Below are 15,903 nucleotides of genomic sequence, written 5' to 3'. Positions count from 1 at the left end.
AATGACGAATAATCCAACGGTGTATATATATCCAATTTGGAACAGAGGAATTCGATGTTGCGAGGGGAAGGGGAACGTTTAGCTGGGAAACAATAAAAGCAGATTTACCGGGGGTGATTTCCGGATGATTCCCATTTGATAGGATCAACGGTGCTCGATACCCGTGTACGTTTCTACGCCCGAACGCCCACGGCATTATTCCAGAAAATGACCCCTCCGACGGCTCAGAGGCCCCCCCTCCACTCTGTCCGTAAACACGTATGCCCGTAGGTGTGTGTACGTAGGTGTGTACGTGGGCGCGCATGCGCGCAAGCTTCGTGCGCGCGCGACGCGCATCGTGTATATCGGATCCTTTCTCCTCCTCGATCGTTCAATTCGTCTTGCCTTTCCAACGATTGTTATTTTCTCTCTTCTCCTTCCAGATACGATCCTTCTTTACCAATTTCTTCTCTCGTTCCTCAGGAGCAGGATTTTTCAATTTACCATTCTTCCGTTATTCCGTTCGAGCAATGAACACTCGGTTTTCTTTTTCTTCGAAGAAACGACGATACAGATAGAGAGATAAGAGGTGACTAAGAGAAAGGATACGTTACGGAATAAGAAAGGTAAAGATTATTTATCCAAAGGAGAAATCAATTTCCAATTTTTCTAAAATAACAGATTCTTTCCTTTTTTTTATCGAGGAAAGAGGAGGGGAAAGTAAATAAAAACGTGAAACGGACACGATTGTTCGACGGAAAATTACGTTTAATCGATGAACAGCTTTATACAATCGTCGAGGCGTCGAGGATCGTCGCGCGTTATCTCACGTTCTCTCTCTCTCGCTCGCTCACTCATTCACTCTCTCTTTCTCTCTCTCCCACTTTTTCCCCTGTTCGCGATTCCGGAATGGAGAAGCCGCCTGGTTACAAATTAACCTAAGTCTTTACAAATATGTACAATGCAACGTAAGAGATCGTCGGGCATCGCTCTTATGCATATATATTTATATATATATATATATATATATGTATATTCGACGAATACGAAACGAAATCTTGGTCGCTCGCTCGCGAGGAATTCTGGGGGGAAGGGAGGGGAGGAAGGGGGAATCCCCATGTGAATCATGCTCCTCTTTCGTTAAACATGACGCACGCCCTCCCATCTCTCTTCCATATCCCTCCTCCCGAAAATTCCAATTCGCGTCGACGTTTTTTTCGTTGAAAAGAATCGTACGATCCTCCTCTTTTTTTTTTCCCTTTCCTATTCGTCTAATTTCTTCTAAATCGAAGGAAACGGGGGAGAAACTTTTCGGATAATGCGTGTAATGAAATCGAAATGATTGGATCTAATTTGACGAAAAAACGAACGATTCGATTAATTCGAGCTCGAATATCAACTCGAATCGAAGGGAAATATATATATATATGGATCGTAAGAATGAAATAAATATTTTATAACTCTATGTATTAGTTAATCGGATATATAAACGTATATATCTACATGTTTCTACTGTATTAACTAATATTGGCAATAAAATTATCGGTTTGATCGGGTAAAATAAGGGGAAAGTTTCGAGTCGAATCGATCGCGGATTCTGATATGTAAAATCGGAGCCAAGACTCGAGAGCGATCTTTTCTCCAGATAAGGGGAGGAGGAAAAAAAAAAGAAGAAAAAAAGCTTCGTCGAGGGGAAAAAATTCGTTGCACGGCTTTTGACGAATGCGATTAGGACAGGAACAATCGTAAAGTTTGTAAAATTAATCCTCTCCTCTCTAATTCTCCTTTACGTTTGTTACTGTTTACGAGGTACATCGTTCATCTAACGATATTATCCTTACACCTATTACTCGATATATCTTCGTAACGAGAGAAACAAAAATACGAAATACATACATACATATATATGTGTGTATATGTATATATGTATATATAGAATCGAATGGAAAGAACTCTCGACACGATTGCTCGCTTCGTTTCGATGAATAATGGGTATATAATTGGACGCAACACGGTGAATAATTTTTCAACGAATTTCGTAAATGGAAGAAAGAAACTCGTTCCTTAAATGCTAAACACGATGCGATCCTTATTATCGTTAATTGTACATAAGAAATTCGGCGTTGCAGTTGTTAGTACGAATGTATATTTAACATTGCTTAAATTCTAACTATCGCTGATCATTGATCGTGCATTGACATCGATCGAGCGTCACTCGAATCGTACGTACGCTCGATCGATATCGACCTTATAAAACTCTTTGTTTGGAAAGGCGGAGGAGGGGGGAGGGGGGAGGAGAGGTGGTAAAAGGACGGAACGGTTGGAGTCACGAGGATTTCGATACAGTTTATTTTCGTAAATGAACTAGATAAGATTTTCCTTTCTTTTTTTTTTTTTTCAATATATATATATATATATATATGTATAGAATTACATTAACATTATCGTATCGTATCCCGAGAATAAGAAGTAACGAGATTATTATACAGAATTCGAATTAGAAAAAAATATAATACACCCGGTGTAACTAACTTCCCCCCCTAATTTTTAAATTTCTTTTTTTTATCTTTCTTCGAAGAAAAAATTCATTCAAGGCAATTATAAGAAAATAATGAAACGATCGTTGTTCTCTTCAAACACCTCCCTCGTATCTTCTCCAAAAAAACACAGATCCATCCATCCATCCATCCGTTCGAACGAATAAATCGTCCGAATATCCTTCTCCCGCGACTCTTCGCCCCTCCTCCTCCTCCTCCTCCTCCTTCTCTATCCTCTATCCATCCGGTCGGGAGGATGCGGAGTGTCGCTCCCAGATATCGAAAAACAGCTCAACTGGTCTCGTTGGTGGCGGCCTTCTCGCTGCCTCAGTAAGCCCTCAGCCTCACCTCCATCTCTGGATCCTGGCGGTGGGTGAGGTGGGTGGCCTCGATCGCGCCCGTCGTCCCCGCCGCGGCCCCGCTCACGTGGTGGCCGTGGTGGCCGTGGTGGTGGTGGTGGTGGTGGTGGTGGTTCAAGTGTGGCGGCTGCGCGGCCGAGCTCCTGTACGCCCGTTGCTTCTCGTCGAAATCGCGCACGCGCTGGTTGTAACGCTCGAGCTGGTCGCGGAGCAGCGCGTCCTCCTCGGCCGCGCGTTTCTCGTCGTACTCGAGACAACCGACGCCGTCCAACCTCTCGAGATCGATCCACCCGCGCCACATCACGCACACGCCGTTCATGATCAGCCGGGATCTCAGGTGTACCTGGAAACAGAACGATCGTGCTTGACCACCATTCTACGGGGCAGGGATGCATCCGCTCGAGAACGAGCATTATCTTATATACGCGTACATCCTTTTTTTTTTTCTTTTTTTTTGGGAATAATAGGATAATACGCGTATTTGCATCCTTTTTGAGAACGATAATTAAAAATGACATTTTTTTTTTAGCGATTTTTATTAATCTCGTGAGAAACTAGTGATAAAAATAACAATGCTTTTCAGGAAAATATAATCGTCATATCTACAACATGCATCTTATATAGAATGACTATAATCGTCCATAGTATATCAATGGCATCTTGTGCAGAGTGACTATAATATATTAATAGCTTCTTATGAGAGAGTGACTATAGCATCTCAATGACATCTAATACAAAATGACTATATTAGTGGCATCTTATGCAGAGTGACTATAAATATATCAATTCATATTTAGAGTGACTATAATACATCAATGGCTACATATTTAGAGTGACTATAATACATCAATGGCTACATATTTAGAGTGACTATAATATATCAATGGCTTTTTATGAGTGACTATAATATACCAATGGCTTCTTATGTAGAGTGACTATAATAAATTAATAGTTTCATATTTAGAGTGACTATAATATATTAATAGTTTTATATTTAGAGTGACTATAATATACCAATGTTTCATATTTAGAGTGACTATAATATATCAATGGCTTCATATTTAAAGTGACTATAACATATCAATGGCTTCTTATGCAGAATGACTATAATATATCAATGGCATCTTATGTAGAGTGACTATCAGTGGCATTTTATACAGAGTGACTATATCATCTTACAAAGTGACTATAATCCCATAGCATCTCAATGGTATCTTATGCAGAGTGACTATAGCATCGCCTGTAGCACGTTTATGGAGAGCGATTATAGTCGCCTGGAGGACACTTTGTGTGTGTATATATATATATATATATAGTTGTAGTGACGAAAGGGTTAAAGCATTGTTGGGGAACGGCGGTCGTAATATCGTCGGATGGAGCAAGAAATCAGACGCTGCTCCTTTTCCTCGTGCATCCTGGAGCGGGTCCATTAAGGCCTGACGGTCCGCCTTCGACTTTCAATCATGTTTCCTTCTCCCCACCCTCCAACCCCCCTTCGCGCCACGAACGTTTCTTATTTCCAGAGAACGATTACGCAGATTGGAAGGTACAAGCGTCGGGGAGAGGTGAAATTGCGAGGTCGACGATGGCTAGAGAGAGAGAGAGAGAGAGAGAGAAAGGAGCCTGAAATAATTTTTCTGGAATTTTTCTCATATTTAAATTCACTTCACCGCTCGAGTCTCGAGATAAATGTTCAATCGACGATAAGATGGAACGATTTTTGTGAAAAGATTTTATGGCTTTGAGACGGGTTGACCGACAAACGATGAAGGTATATATATATATATATATACGATCGTTGGGTCCTCGAAAAACTCGAAACGGTCAATTATCTCCGCTGCCTCTGGCTCAACAGGGTTATTTTATTTCCTGGCAAATGATCCCGATTTCCGGCGTTCGAAATTTAGAAACTGTTACGGAATCCAGGCCGCCCGCCCCCGTTTCCTCGAGACAAAAATTTCGTCACCTGTTTCATCCTTCTATTCTTTTTTCTTCGAAGGACGAAAATTCGACTTTTCGTCCATCGAGGAGAAGAAGCGTTTTTTTGGGAGGCGAGAATCTCTCGTGTTTTTTCCGTCGCGACACACAGCTGTGTCGTCGGCGCAGCGATGTAACAATGTGGCCGCCCAGCGTGATTCCCTTTTTTACGCAATCATAAACCCGAGCCACGGGAGCTGCGAGCGGCGGGTGGTGGATTCGAATTCGATAATCTAATGGTTTGCCGCCTTTTCGAAAAGAAAGGACCTCCAAATTACTCGTCGAACAAAAATTTTCCCTCCAAATATACGGGGGAAATATCTCGTATTACCTTCGATCGTAAACGTTAAATCGGAGAGAGAGAGAGATGGAGAAAGAATGCTCGAAACATTGGACTTCGCTTACGGAATCGATTCGTAGAAACTGCGCGACTGACGTAATGGGGAAGTACGGGGTATTCGATTCACGTTCCACCTGCATTTCATTATAAATTTTTCCCTGTAACAGACTTCCTCTCCTGGAAACGCGTCTCGCGAAAAATAAAACGATTCATTCCATCCTACGACAAATGTTCTAAACAAAGAGAGTGAGTAAAAGAACCGTTTAATCATCGTTTAATTTTTCTCACGCGAAGAAAGAAAGAGAGAGAGAGAAAAAAATATGAAAAAATCCATTCGACACCTTTCGCTCGCCAGGGGCGTGACTGGCCCATTATCGGCCAGGAATAATAGGACGGCGATATTTAAACTGTAACGCGTGTCTCTCGTTCACGACTTTTTCCACCGTGCAACCCTTTCGCCCGCTTATTTGCATGTTGCTCACTGATGGGTATAATAATAGAACGAGAAAGAAAGATTATGGAGAAGGGAAAGTCGAAAAAACAAGATGTAACGTCGAACTGTGCGGAACGAAAGGGGGGTGAAAAATCGGGGAAAGGGTGGAACGATGACTCGAACGCTGCGAGAGACAAACGGCTAGCTATTTGGACGGCTCTTTTGTTTTTCGGTAGGCGGTGCCGTTTCGCCTTTTTGCCGAGCGGCGTCCACAATGGACGAGGCATTCGTCAACTGGTGGCTCCCTCGGTGAACGTTGAGCGGGGTCAGCGTGCAACATCTGAGAAAAACGGTAGCGTAGAAAAAAACATTTCTTCGAGGTAATTCGATCAAATCTTTCTTCTCCCTCTGTTATCAATAGAATAGAGTTGGAAGAAGAGTTTGAAGAGATGTTGTTGTAGAAAGGCTTCGATACCTGCGCGAAAAAAGATATTCTGTTCTTTTTCGATCGGCCTCTCTTTATCGGCCTCGTGAGAGAAGATTTTTACGATTGGCGAGAGAAGAGAATGGACTCCCCCTCTCCCTGTTCGAAGAACCATAATAACAACAATTCTCAGGATTTATATTTTTAGCCACTCTCGGTGTAAATCAGCTTGACCCGAGCCGAGAAATTTCCATCCATCTCGTTATTAGTAACGTTATTAGTTAGAAATTCGCTATATCTGTCAAAAACTCGATGAAAATGTGGAATTCGTGTGAATCATATATAAGGAGGGGAGAAGAAGGGCGATGCGAGCAATTAATCAATTCATCTCTTTTCTTCTTTTCTTTTTTCTCCATGCTCGAAATAAAAGGGAAAAGAGACACGTTGGTTGTTTACACGGCGACCCGCGGCCACCGCGCGGGTTTTGTTTTAATCGACAATGAAGGAGGGGGGAGGAGGGCGTAATAAAGAGCACGACGCACGGCTGCACGTGTCCACCGCTCATTGTCTCGCGCCCGTTCCCCGCCGAGAGGAAATAATTAAGGGCAGAGAGATTCGCGAGCGAGATAGAGGCCCAGGCAGCAAAGAGCGGCGAGGCGAGACGGGAGTACTACCTCTCGTCGATCTTATCTTCGATGCATCTCTCTCCTGCTCATTTCAACTCTTGCTCCTTCTCGCTCGGTTAAACTCGATCGATTTCTCGTTCTTATCTCATTTCACGCGTATTCATTTCTACGTGTATTTCGCGCGTTCAAGTTTAAACTAGTTTAACGATTTATTTCGAAATCCTTACTCGGTTAAACTTGACACCATTTCTTCTCTTTCGAATTTTTATATACGTTTGTTTTCGCGTATTATATTATATTATATACATATTTCGCGCGTTCACGTTCTTATCTTTCGAATTTTTTTTTTATTATTTTTATTTGGATTATGTATATGTAGTTTTATGTATTTCGCGCGTTCACGTTCTTATCTTTCTAATTTTTTTTTTTATTATTATTTTTATTTGGATTATGTAGTTTTATGTATTTCGCGTGTTCAAGTTTAAATTATGTTAATGATTTATTTGCAAATTCTTTGATTCTTTTTCTTTTTTTTCCCTTGCTCGGTTAAACTCGATTATTTCTTATCTTTCGAATTTTTATGTACGTTTATTTTATGTATTTCGCGCGTTCACGTTCTTATCTTTCGAATTTTTTTTTTATTATTATTTTTATTTGGATTATATGTATTATATGTATATGTATATATATAAGTATTGGATTATATGTATATGTAGTTTTATGTATTTCGCGCGTTCTTATCTTTCGAATTTTTTTTTGTTATTATTTTTATTTGTATTATGTATATGTAGTTTTATGTATTTCAAGTTTAAATTAGTTTAATGATTTATTTGCAAATTTTTTGATTCTTTTTTTTTTCTTTTTTTTTCCTTGCTCGATTAAACTCATTTCGTTCTTATCTTTCGAATTTTTTTTGTTATTATTTTTATTTGTATTATGTATATATTTTTATGTATTTCGCGGGTTCAGGTTTAAATCAATTTAAATTGGTTTATTTGGAAACTCGATTATTTCGTTCTTATCTTTCGAATTTATTATTATTATTATTTATATAAATATTTATATAATATGTATTTTTATGTATTTCGCGAGTTCAGACTTAAATCAATTTAAATTGATTCATTTGCAAACTCGATTATTTCGTTCTTATCTTTCGAATTTTTATGTATATTTATTTTATGTATTTCGCGCGTTCACGTTTATTAAATTATGTTAATGATTTATTCGCAAATTTGATTCTTTTCCTTTTTTTCCGCTTGCTCGATTTTTTCAACTCGATAATTTCAATCCTATCTTTCGAATTTTTTAATTATGTATTTCCATGAGCGTGTTCAGATTTAAATTATGTTAATTATATATATAATAAAAAAATTGTGTTAATTATATATATAATAATTATGTTAATGGTTTATTCGCAAGCTTGATTTTTTTCTTTTTTTTTTGTTCGATTTTTAAACTCGATAATTTCGTTCCTATCTTTCGAATTTTTTATTATTATTATTATTATTATTTATATTATTTATATTTCGTTATTATCTTTCGAATTATTATTTATATTATATATTTTTATGTATTTCGCGTTCATTGATTTAAATCAATTTAAATTTGTTTATTTGCTTGATTTTTCCTCTTTCTTTTAATTCGTTAACATTAGATTCGATATTTATCGCAGAGGGATATTTTTGAGATTTTAAAGAAGAAAGAGAGAGAGAGAAAAACTAGAACTTCCAATTTCTCGAAAGTCGAAACTTTGAACGAAGAAGAATTTCAACCGGAGAGGAACATTGCGCTCACCCTTCGGAGGATCCCAAGAGAGGTAGAGCAAGATTTATGACCCATTATATACCGGGTGACTTGTGAAGAGTCTACGCATCTGGCGGTCTCCGAGTCCCGCCTTGTTTGACGGATTTCGAAAAACGCTAATTGGTTCGCTGGTAGCTGTTAATAGGCTCTCCCCTTTCCAATTTCTAAAACCTTTGAATCTCGAGAAGAGAATTTAAACGTCACGTCAATGTGTCTCCCCTTTCCTTTCCTAAAATTTTTCTAAAATTTTCCATCCTACTCCTCGATTTTTAATTTAAAAAAAAAAAAAAAACGATCAGATTACCGTGAAAGGGGATGTTGTTGTCTGGACGCGTGCTTCTTTTAGAAAATGGCGGATTCGCGACGCTCTTATCGATCGATCGCGATGGCGACGCCTCCCTCTTCCTCCGCGCCGACGTACAACGAACCCCTGTTAAGCGAGTCTTTAATAAAGGAAAAAAAGTCGGATCGAAGACTAATTCCGAAAAAAAAAAAAAAAAGAAAAGAAAGAAACGAGTATCTGGAGATAAAGTATCTTTCAATTTTGCCAACCTCGTTTTAAATTAATTTCCGATCCGTAAAGAATAATAATGACGAAAAGGTCTGAAAGGTCTGAAAGGTTGCGCGTTGTAAATCTCGTTCACCACCACCCGCGGGGAGGATGGGGAAAAATTTGGGGACCGGATGTCTCTCGATGTCTTCTTCGACGCGGTGACACCATTGTTCGAGAGGTAGAAACGGATACTAAATTGTCTATCCGCCAGCACCCACGACATACGACGCCCAAGGACACGAAAAACTGTACGCATCCTGTCCGAGCTCCCTTCTCTCCTGTCGACCGCAATTCACCAATTAGATCGAGCAAAATTATCGTTCGAACGAGATTAATCGTTAAACTAATTTCTAATACCTCTAATTTTATCCGATCCGACAAACTTTGATCATCGAATATATCGACAAGTTGCGAGAAAAGTTTGGTTGAGAAGAAATATAAAAGGACGTTTTTACGTTTCACTTACCTTGCCGCGCTCCTTCTCAAAATCGCAATCGTTTATGTCGCCGCCGTAATTTCCGGACGCGTTGCCGAAAACCAGCTGGAGATTGGTGCCCGTCGCGGCGAACGCGATCTCCGTATAACCTTCCCGGCAACCATTTTGAAAGCGCACTTGGCGTTCCTCGACTGGTCTGTCCCGGTACCCGGTGTATCTCACCTGTGCAAGTTTAGGGAGAGAAAAGAAAAAAAAAAAGGATATTTTACCATTTTCGAGTTCGAAGCGGGAAAAATTTGATCGGGGATCGAGCGCGTGATTTCCATCGGGATCGATCCGTCGGAAGGGATCGAAATCGACGGAGCGAATTAATTTTCGCGAGCGGAACGAGGGACGCGTGAAATTCGAGGAAACGATGATATTCCATTGCGTTCGAACGCGCGAATCTTCGATCCGAATTAATTAACATTCCTTTCCTCGAAAGTAACTTTCGTTTAATCTCGGTATGGGCGAGGAGAAAAAAAGAAAATATCTCGAAGAAGAACGATATAACGATATTTATAAACAGAGCGATACGTACAAACGATTATCTAACGTGTACTTGAACGAAGTAATATAGATATATATATGTATCATTTGATCAGAGCGAAAACTAGATAAAAGAAAAAATCTAATTTAAATTACTTACCTCGCTTTCCCGACTCAGTCTCCTAAATAACTCCTCGGTCTCGAATTTGGCCTTCTGATTAGGCACCACTTTGGGCATCTTGAAGAGGAATCTGGGCCGTTGTTGCTCGAACAATCCCATCCCATCGAATGGGAGCACGCTGACGCCCAATCCTCCTGTGCCACCGGTATGTTCGCTCATAGTGTGCATCATTTTGCACGGGTTTTTTTACTTTAAGTTTCGAGAAACGAGTGAGCAAAAACAAAAAAAAAAGCCAAAGATCGTATCGAAGATGTCGATCCGATCTAGGAAACACGCTCGTTGGCACTGCTCTTTCTCTATCGCGAATGATACGATGTTGGACTCGTGTATAGACGAATTCACAAGGATATACGATAAATCGGAATTTGCACAGAGAGCCGAAATACGCGTGTACCAACTGCACAGTGCGGCGTCTCAGTGGAGACTAAGAAGAGACGCGAACTCGCGGCAGAGTTTCGATCTTTCCCGTTCCGAGCTAGGCCACGCCCATCGACGCGCCTCCCTCCCCCTATCGCATCCAATCGCGAGAAGCGACGAGACCACGAGGAGGAGGAAGGGTGGGGGCCCTGCCCAGCGTCATCGTCGCGAAATTCATCCTGCCGGAGAATAACGTTACCGTTACGGGGTGACTCTGAAATTTCGTTACAACCGGAATTTTACAACCGTTGTTGCGGTAAATTGTTGCCTCGAGAATTCTCTCGCGCGTTAATTTACCAACCGTTCTACAATGTTCTCTAACCGGGGATCGACTAATCACGAATTTTATTTTACCATTTCCAAATTATTAACCCTTCGCCATTACGAAAATTCTCAAGTCTCTTTAAGATTACAAAATATTTCCTTCCTTTATTTTATTCTCATCTTTTCCATAAAAAACGTGACTCGCAAATAAAACAAAATAAAATATCATTTAAATTCTTCGATCTATTATTATTTTCTTAATTTTAATCTACTAAACTTGTCAAAGTAACTATAATTCAATCGAACGATCGAAAATCTCTGATAAATAAGATTTTTCAATTACTTATTGATAAATCGAATAAAAAATCGAATTCCTTTACTTAACGTAACGTCAAAATCCATTCTCCATTTTCCACCGAGAGGACCCTCCACCGAGAGGAGAGAGAAAAGGGAAAAATAATAGCGATAAAAAAAAGGGGGGAAAGTACGGTAGCGCGTTCAGCTGGTTCGATGAAAGCGAATCCCGCCGAGTCGGGAGGCGAGGATCAAAAAGGATGGGCGAGGCGAAAAGAGTGGAGGATAATGTAATATACTGTATCGGGATCGGCGAGTGGCGGGGATTGGCTCCCCCGTATATACGTGTCAGGGGGGGTCCCTATTCGAAACACCGTGTATCCCCCTCGAGGGAAGAGATCTTCATCGAGTTGCTCGAGTGGCTCATCCGTTTGAGAGGATCATTGTCGAGGATCCGCGATTAACATCGACCATCCTTTCCACGGTGTCACAGGATACGTATACGCTTTTTTCTCCAAGAGGGGAGGATAGCCTACTTTTTCTTCTACTCCTCTCTCGAAATCGATAAAAGTAAGGAAATTTAAAAAAAAAAAAAAAGGAAATCGTGCGTATATGCACATTTAATATATCTTTTCAAAAAGATAATTTTTGAATGTTTGAAGACAAGTTTTTATTTTGAAATGTTTCGGGATTTTAGATTTGATTTACAAGGGGGTATTTGCCGTGGGGTTGTAAATTTTCGAAAATTTAAAGCGAAAAAAGAAAGGCGGAACATTGTCCGTCCGCTCGAAATATTTTTATGATCTTTTTGTCTTCCAAGGTTAATAGTTTTATTGCCCGGCTTTATTTTACAGCACCCCTACAAATCCCGTACCAGAAACACGAAGTTTCTCGCACAAGTTTTATTGCGCCAATATTCGAAATTCTTCTCTCCTAGGTTGTGAGCTACTTCCTTCTTTCCTCCTCTCCCCTCCCTCCCTCACACTCCATTGTCACCGCCATTGTATTCGTAAACGGAACAATCATATCCTCGGCAAACAAATTTCTACCTGGCCCACCAATAAAACAATTAAACATGGTTATTTTCACGACCGTTATTTTTACGAGGTTGTAAAAATATTTAAACTTGATGATACTTCACGTTCGTTTCGTTTCGTTCGATGAAACGAAATCATATATTAAAATCCCTTCTTCGATGTATGTGATAAAATTTCTCCAACGTAAATACGTTATATCTTTCTCCTATATATATATATATATATATATATATATATATATATATATATATATATATATATATATATATATATACATATATGTATTACAAGGGATCCATATCGAAGGTCGACGAGATTCGATTTAATCCTGTGCTCTCGATCCCTTCGCGTCACGGCAGCAGTCGGCGGCTGGCTGCGTCGTAGCCATGAATGCCAAGCACGGCGAAATTAATTTCACGCGTGCATTTATGCCGCGCGGAGAAACGCGATAAAATGGGGCGGAGGGGGTGGGGGGAGGGGGAGGGAGGGGAAAAAATAACACGCGTCCGCATTGGATTCACCCCGCCCCCCGTGAAACGCGATTGGTCCGCCTCGCCCGCCAATCCCGGATTCCCCCTGCCGGGGAGTGTAGTAGCGATGCATACACGCGCGCGCACGCACGCACGCACACGTGGCCACACAACAACGTGTGTTACCCTTTCGTAACGGTGGAAGCAACGAGAAGTTTCTCTCGTGACAAATATCTTCGATGATGATAATTAAATCCGGCGATAATATCAGATATTTCCGCGCGATCAAAATTTCGAAAATTTTCTCCTAATACGGATTTTATTTTGGAAATTTTAGATCGAACGATATTTTATTACTATTATTATTATTATTATTATAGAAGATAGATAAAAATAAGCGAGAAGAGTAAATATTGTTGTTGCAAATAGCGCCTCGCCGGATACTCGGCGAAACGAAACGAAACGAAACAAAGTTAGTTTGATCGATACCTCGCGACTGTGGTCGCGTTGGTAAAGCAAACTCGGGCGAGCTCGAGCTCGGTCGTAAACGTTTATGAGGACGAGTTTTTTTCCGCCTGTGAAGGTTATAATAACAATAACAATAATAATAATAACAATGTCTTCGATGTGGAGGCCTGAAGATTACGAGCGACATCGTTCAAACGTAAACAAAATTCGTTGGTCGACCGATATACTTTTGTTGAAAACGGGATAAAAATAATCGAAAATTTTTCAGGTGAGGAAAGCGACTCGCGCGATCGACGTGGACCCGCCGAAAAGCAGGCCTCACGTGGTTCTCAACGCGAAAGGAATGCAATTGGAACGCGAGAAGCAATATCGCATCATGAGGGAGAATTTCATCCTTCTGAAGAAATTGCGTGACATAATGAATCGAAAGAAGCCCGTAGAAAGGAGTTGCAGGCTGAAATGGGACGGCGAGACGAGGTGTATCAGAACCCGTTAACGTTTTTCCATTATTCTCGCTTATCTCGTTCGCTCGTGTTTTATTACCGCCGTGAACATATATACGAGAACAAATTCATTTCTATTTTCTTTTTTATCGACGAGAAAACAAGTGAACGGGAATATTGTTTATCCTTATAAATAAACTTTTCAAATATCAACGATCGTGAAAGGGACAAAAAAAAAAGGTTAATTATAATATCCCATCGAACGAAGGAAGAGAAAAATTTGATCGGAATGGAGGGGGAAGAGGAGGAAAAGGGAGAGGGCGAGGACTTGTATATCGAACGTTTGCCATCCGTATTCGAGGATGTGACGAAGGCGTTGACGCAAACGGAGGCCGGTGAGTGCCTTCACACGTTGGGAAAATGCGAATCCGGGCTTGGCTACGCTTATCTCGGCCTGAACGCGTCCAACAGGGGCCTGACGGACATAAAGATTATACCGATGTTCAAATACGTGCTCTACGTGAACGTCTCCGGGAATAAATTGAATAACGAGGCACTTCGCGTTCTCTCGTCCATGAAATATCTTCTGATGCTTCAAGCTGATAAAAATGAAGTGGAATCCGCAGAATTGGATCCCATGCCTTATCTTCAGGTTCATATATAATAAATTCTTTTCTTTTAAAAGAAAATAAATAAATAAATAAATAAATAAACAATTTTTCATCTCGCGCGCAAATATAGAATTATTTATTTTTTTTTTTTTTTTTCTTTTTTTTTCCCCACTCTCTACTTTACTTTATAGGTTTTAACATTGAACAATAACAAATTGAACAGCACGTCGGGCATCTCGCACAAGTTTCTCGAATGTCTGGAATTGAATCACAACAACATTGAGGAGATCACTTTGAACCCGTACGATCTCGAAAATTTGAAGACCCTTGAAATCGGTGGAAACATTCTCACCACGACCAACGGTATATTCTTTCCGGGATTGATACGATTGTATTTGGGGGAGAATCAGATAGAGAGGTTGGAGGGGTTAGAGATATTGGTCAATTTGAAAATTCTGCATCTGAGAAGCAACAAGATATCGAATCTGTCCGGATTCGACTCGCGATGCGCCAAGCTTAATTATCTGAATCTACGCAACAACGAGATATCGAAAATTTCCGAGTTGGAGAAGTTGAACTGTTTGCCCGCGTTGGAGACGCTGATAGTCATGGAGAATCCCGCGATAGACGAGAGAGAAATGGAAGAGGAAGCTACTTATAGGCATATTATCTTGGCAATGTTGCCGAATTTGACGCGAATCGACAAGGATCCAGTGCTATACGATGAAAGGAAGGAGGCTAAAGAGTTTCGTAGACAAATGTTTCTAGACGGGACAACCTTCGCTGATCTGGATTATAATTTCTTGGCTGGATGAAACTATAATAATCATATTCGTTATATTCTTTGTCAAATTATTAATAATTAAATTTCGATATTTGCGTAGGATTTTTAAACGATGGAGGTTAAAAAGGTTGGATCGGGATCGTTTCTTTGGGAACGAAAGTTTGCGGGATAAACGAGGAGAGTAGATAATGGAAAAAGGACAGAGATAAAGTAAAAATTAGGGAATTAGCGCCATCTCTGGAGTGCCGTAAATGAAACTCGTAGTAGACAAGGAAAGCAAATTAGAATTGACCTTCAGCACCATCTTTTGATTATTAGAAACAATTCGACGAATTAATGTTTTTGAAAGTACTTAAGAGATGGCGTTGGTTTTCAGTTCTTGCTCTACCTTATCCTATCATTAAAGAGATATCTTTGGCATTCGAGAGATGGCACTGGTAGTTAATTCTTATTTATTTATTGACGTATCGAGTTTCATTTGCGGCACTCTACAGATGGCGCTGATTCCCTAATTTTTATTCTATCTTTATCCTTCTTCCACTATTTACTTTCCTTGTCTATTTTTACTAACTATATCTTAATTTCTAAAGTAAAAAAATAGACATATTCTAGTTTTTATGATATATCTTTGGATAATAACCTCGCAATATCCTCTGATAATTAATGCAAGTATTTTGAATTTTGATTTCGTTTGTATTGGGATATAAAAGTTTGATCCAGTAATAAATAAAAAAAAAATTTTAATTATTTTATTGAAAAATGACGATAGCGAAAATTCATTTGTCATGTTTAATTTTCCATTATTTGTAATATTCTAAAACATTTCTAAAATATGTTGTTACGATATTACGATATTAATTATTTTTATTAAATTTATTAATCTTAAGAAATAATTTATTAATAAATATAATAATTTATGTGTTGTATTTTTATATTTAT

The 15,903-nt window shown here is 39.6% G+C and overlaps 2 protein-coding genes across 2 annotated transcripts; one reads left to right on the top strand and one right to left on the bottom strand.

Annotated features, from left to right (window-relative positions):
* Window positions 1-726: 726 nt before the first annotated feature.
* LOC410347 (protein big brother) lies at window positions 727-10,614 on the bottom strand. The gene is made up of 3 exons (XM_393827.7): window positions 10,156-10,614; window positions 9,498-9,689; window positions 727-3,218 (listed from the first exon to the last, which is right to left on the bottom strand). Exons 1-3 carry the CDS (start codon window positions 10,345-10,347, stop codon window positions 2,844-2,846), a joined length of 759 nt encoding a protein of 252 aa, XP_393827.2. The 5' UTR covers window positions 10,348-10,614; the 3' UTR covers window positions 727-2,843.
* Window positions 10,615-13,031: 2,417 nt separating this feature from the next.
* On the top strand, window positions 13,032-15,480 carry LOC107963971 (leucine-rich repeat-containing protein 23-like). The gene is made up of 3 exons (XM_016914765.2): window positions 13,032-13,322; window positions 13,395-14,221; window positions 14,372-15,480. Exons 2-3 carry the CDS (start codon window positions 13,859-13,861, stop codon window positions 14,993-14,995), a joined length of 987 nt encoding a protein of 328 aa, XP_016770254.1. The 5' UTR covers window positions 13,032-13,322; window positions 13,395-13,858; the 3' UTR covers window positions 14,996-15,480.
* The last annotated feature ends 423 nt before the right edge of the window (window positions 15,481-15,903 follow it).

The sequence above is a fragment of the Apis mellifera genome, linkage group LG11, assembly GCF_003254395.2.
Source record: "Apis mellifera strain DH4 linkage group LG11, Amel_HAv3.1, whole genome shotgun sequence".
NCBI lineage: Eukaryota > Metazoa > Arthropoda > Insecta > Hymenoptera > Apidae > Apis > Apis mellifera.
The sequence above is the reverse complement of the archived record's forward strand: the minus strand, read 5'-3'. Positions and strand labels throughout refer to the sequence as shown.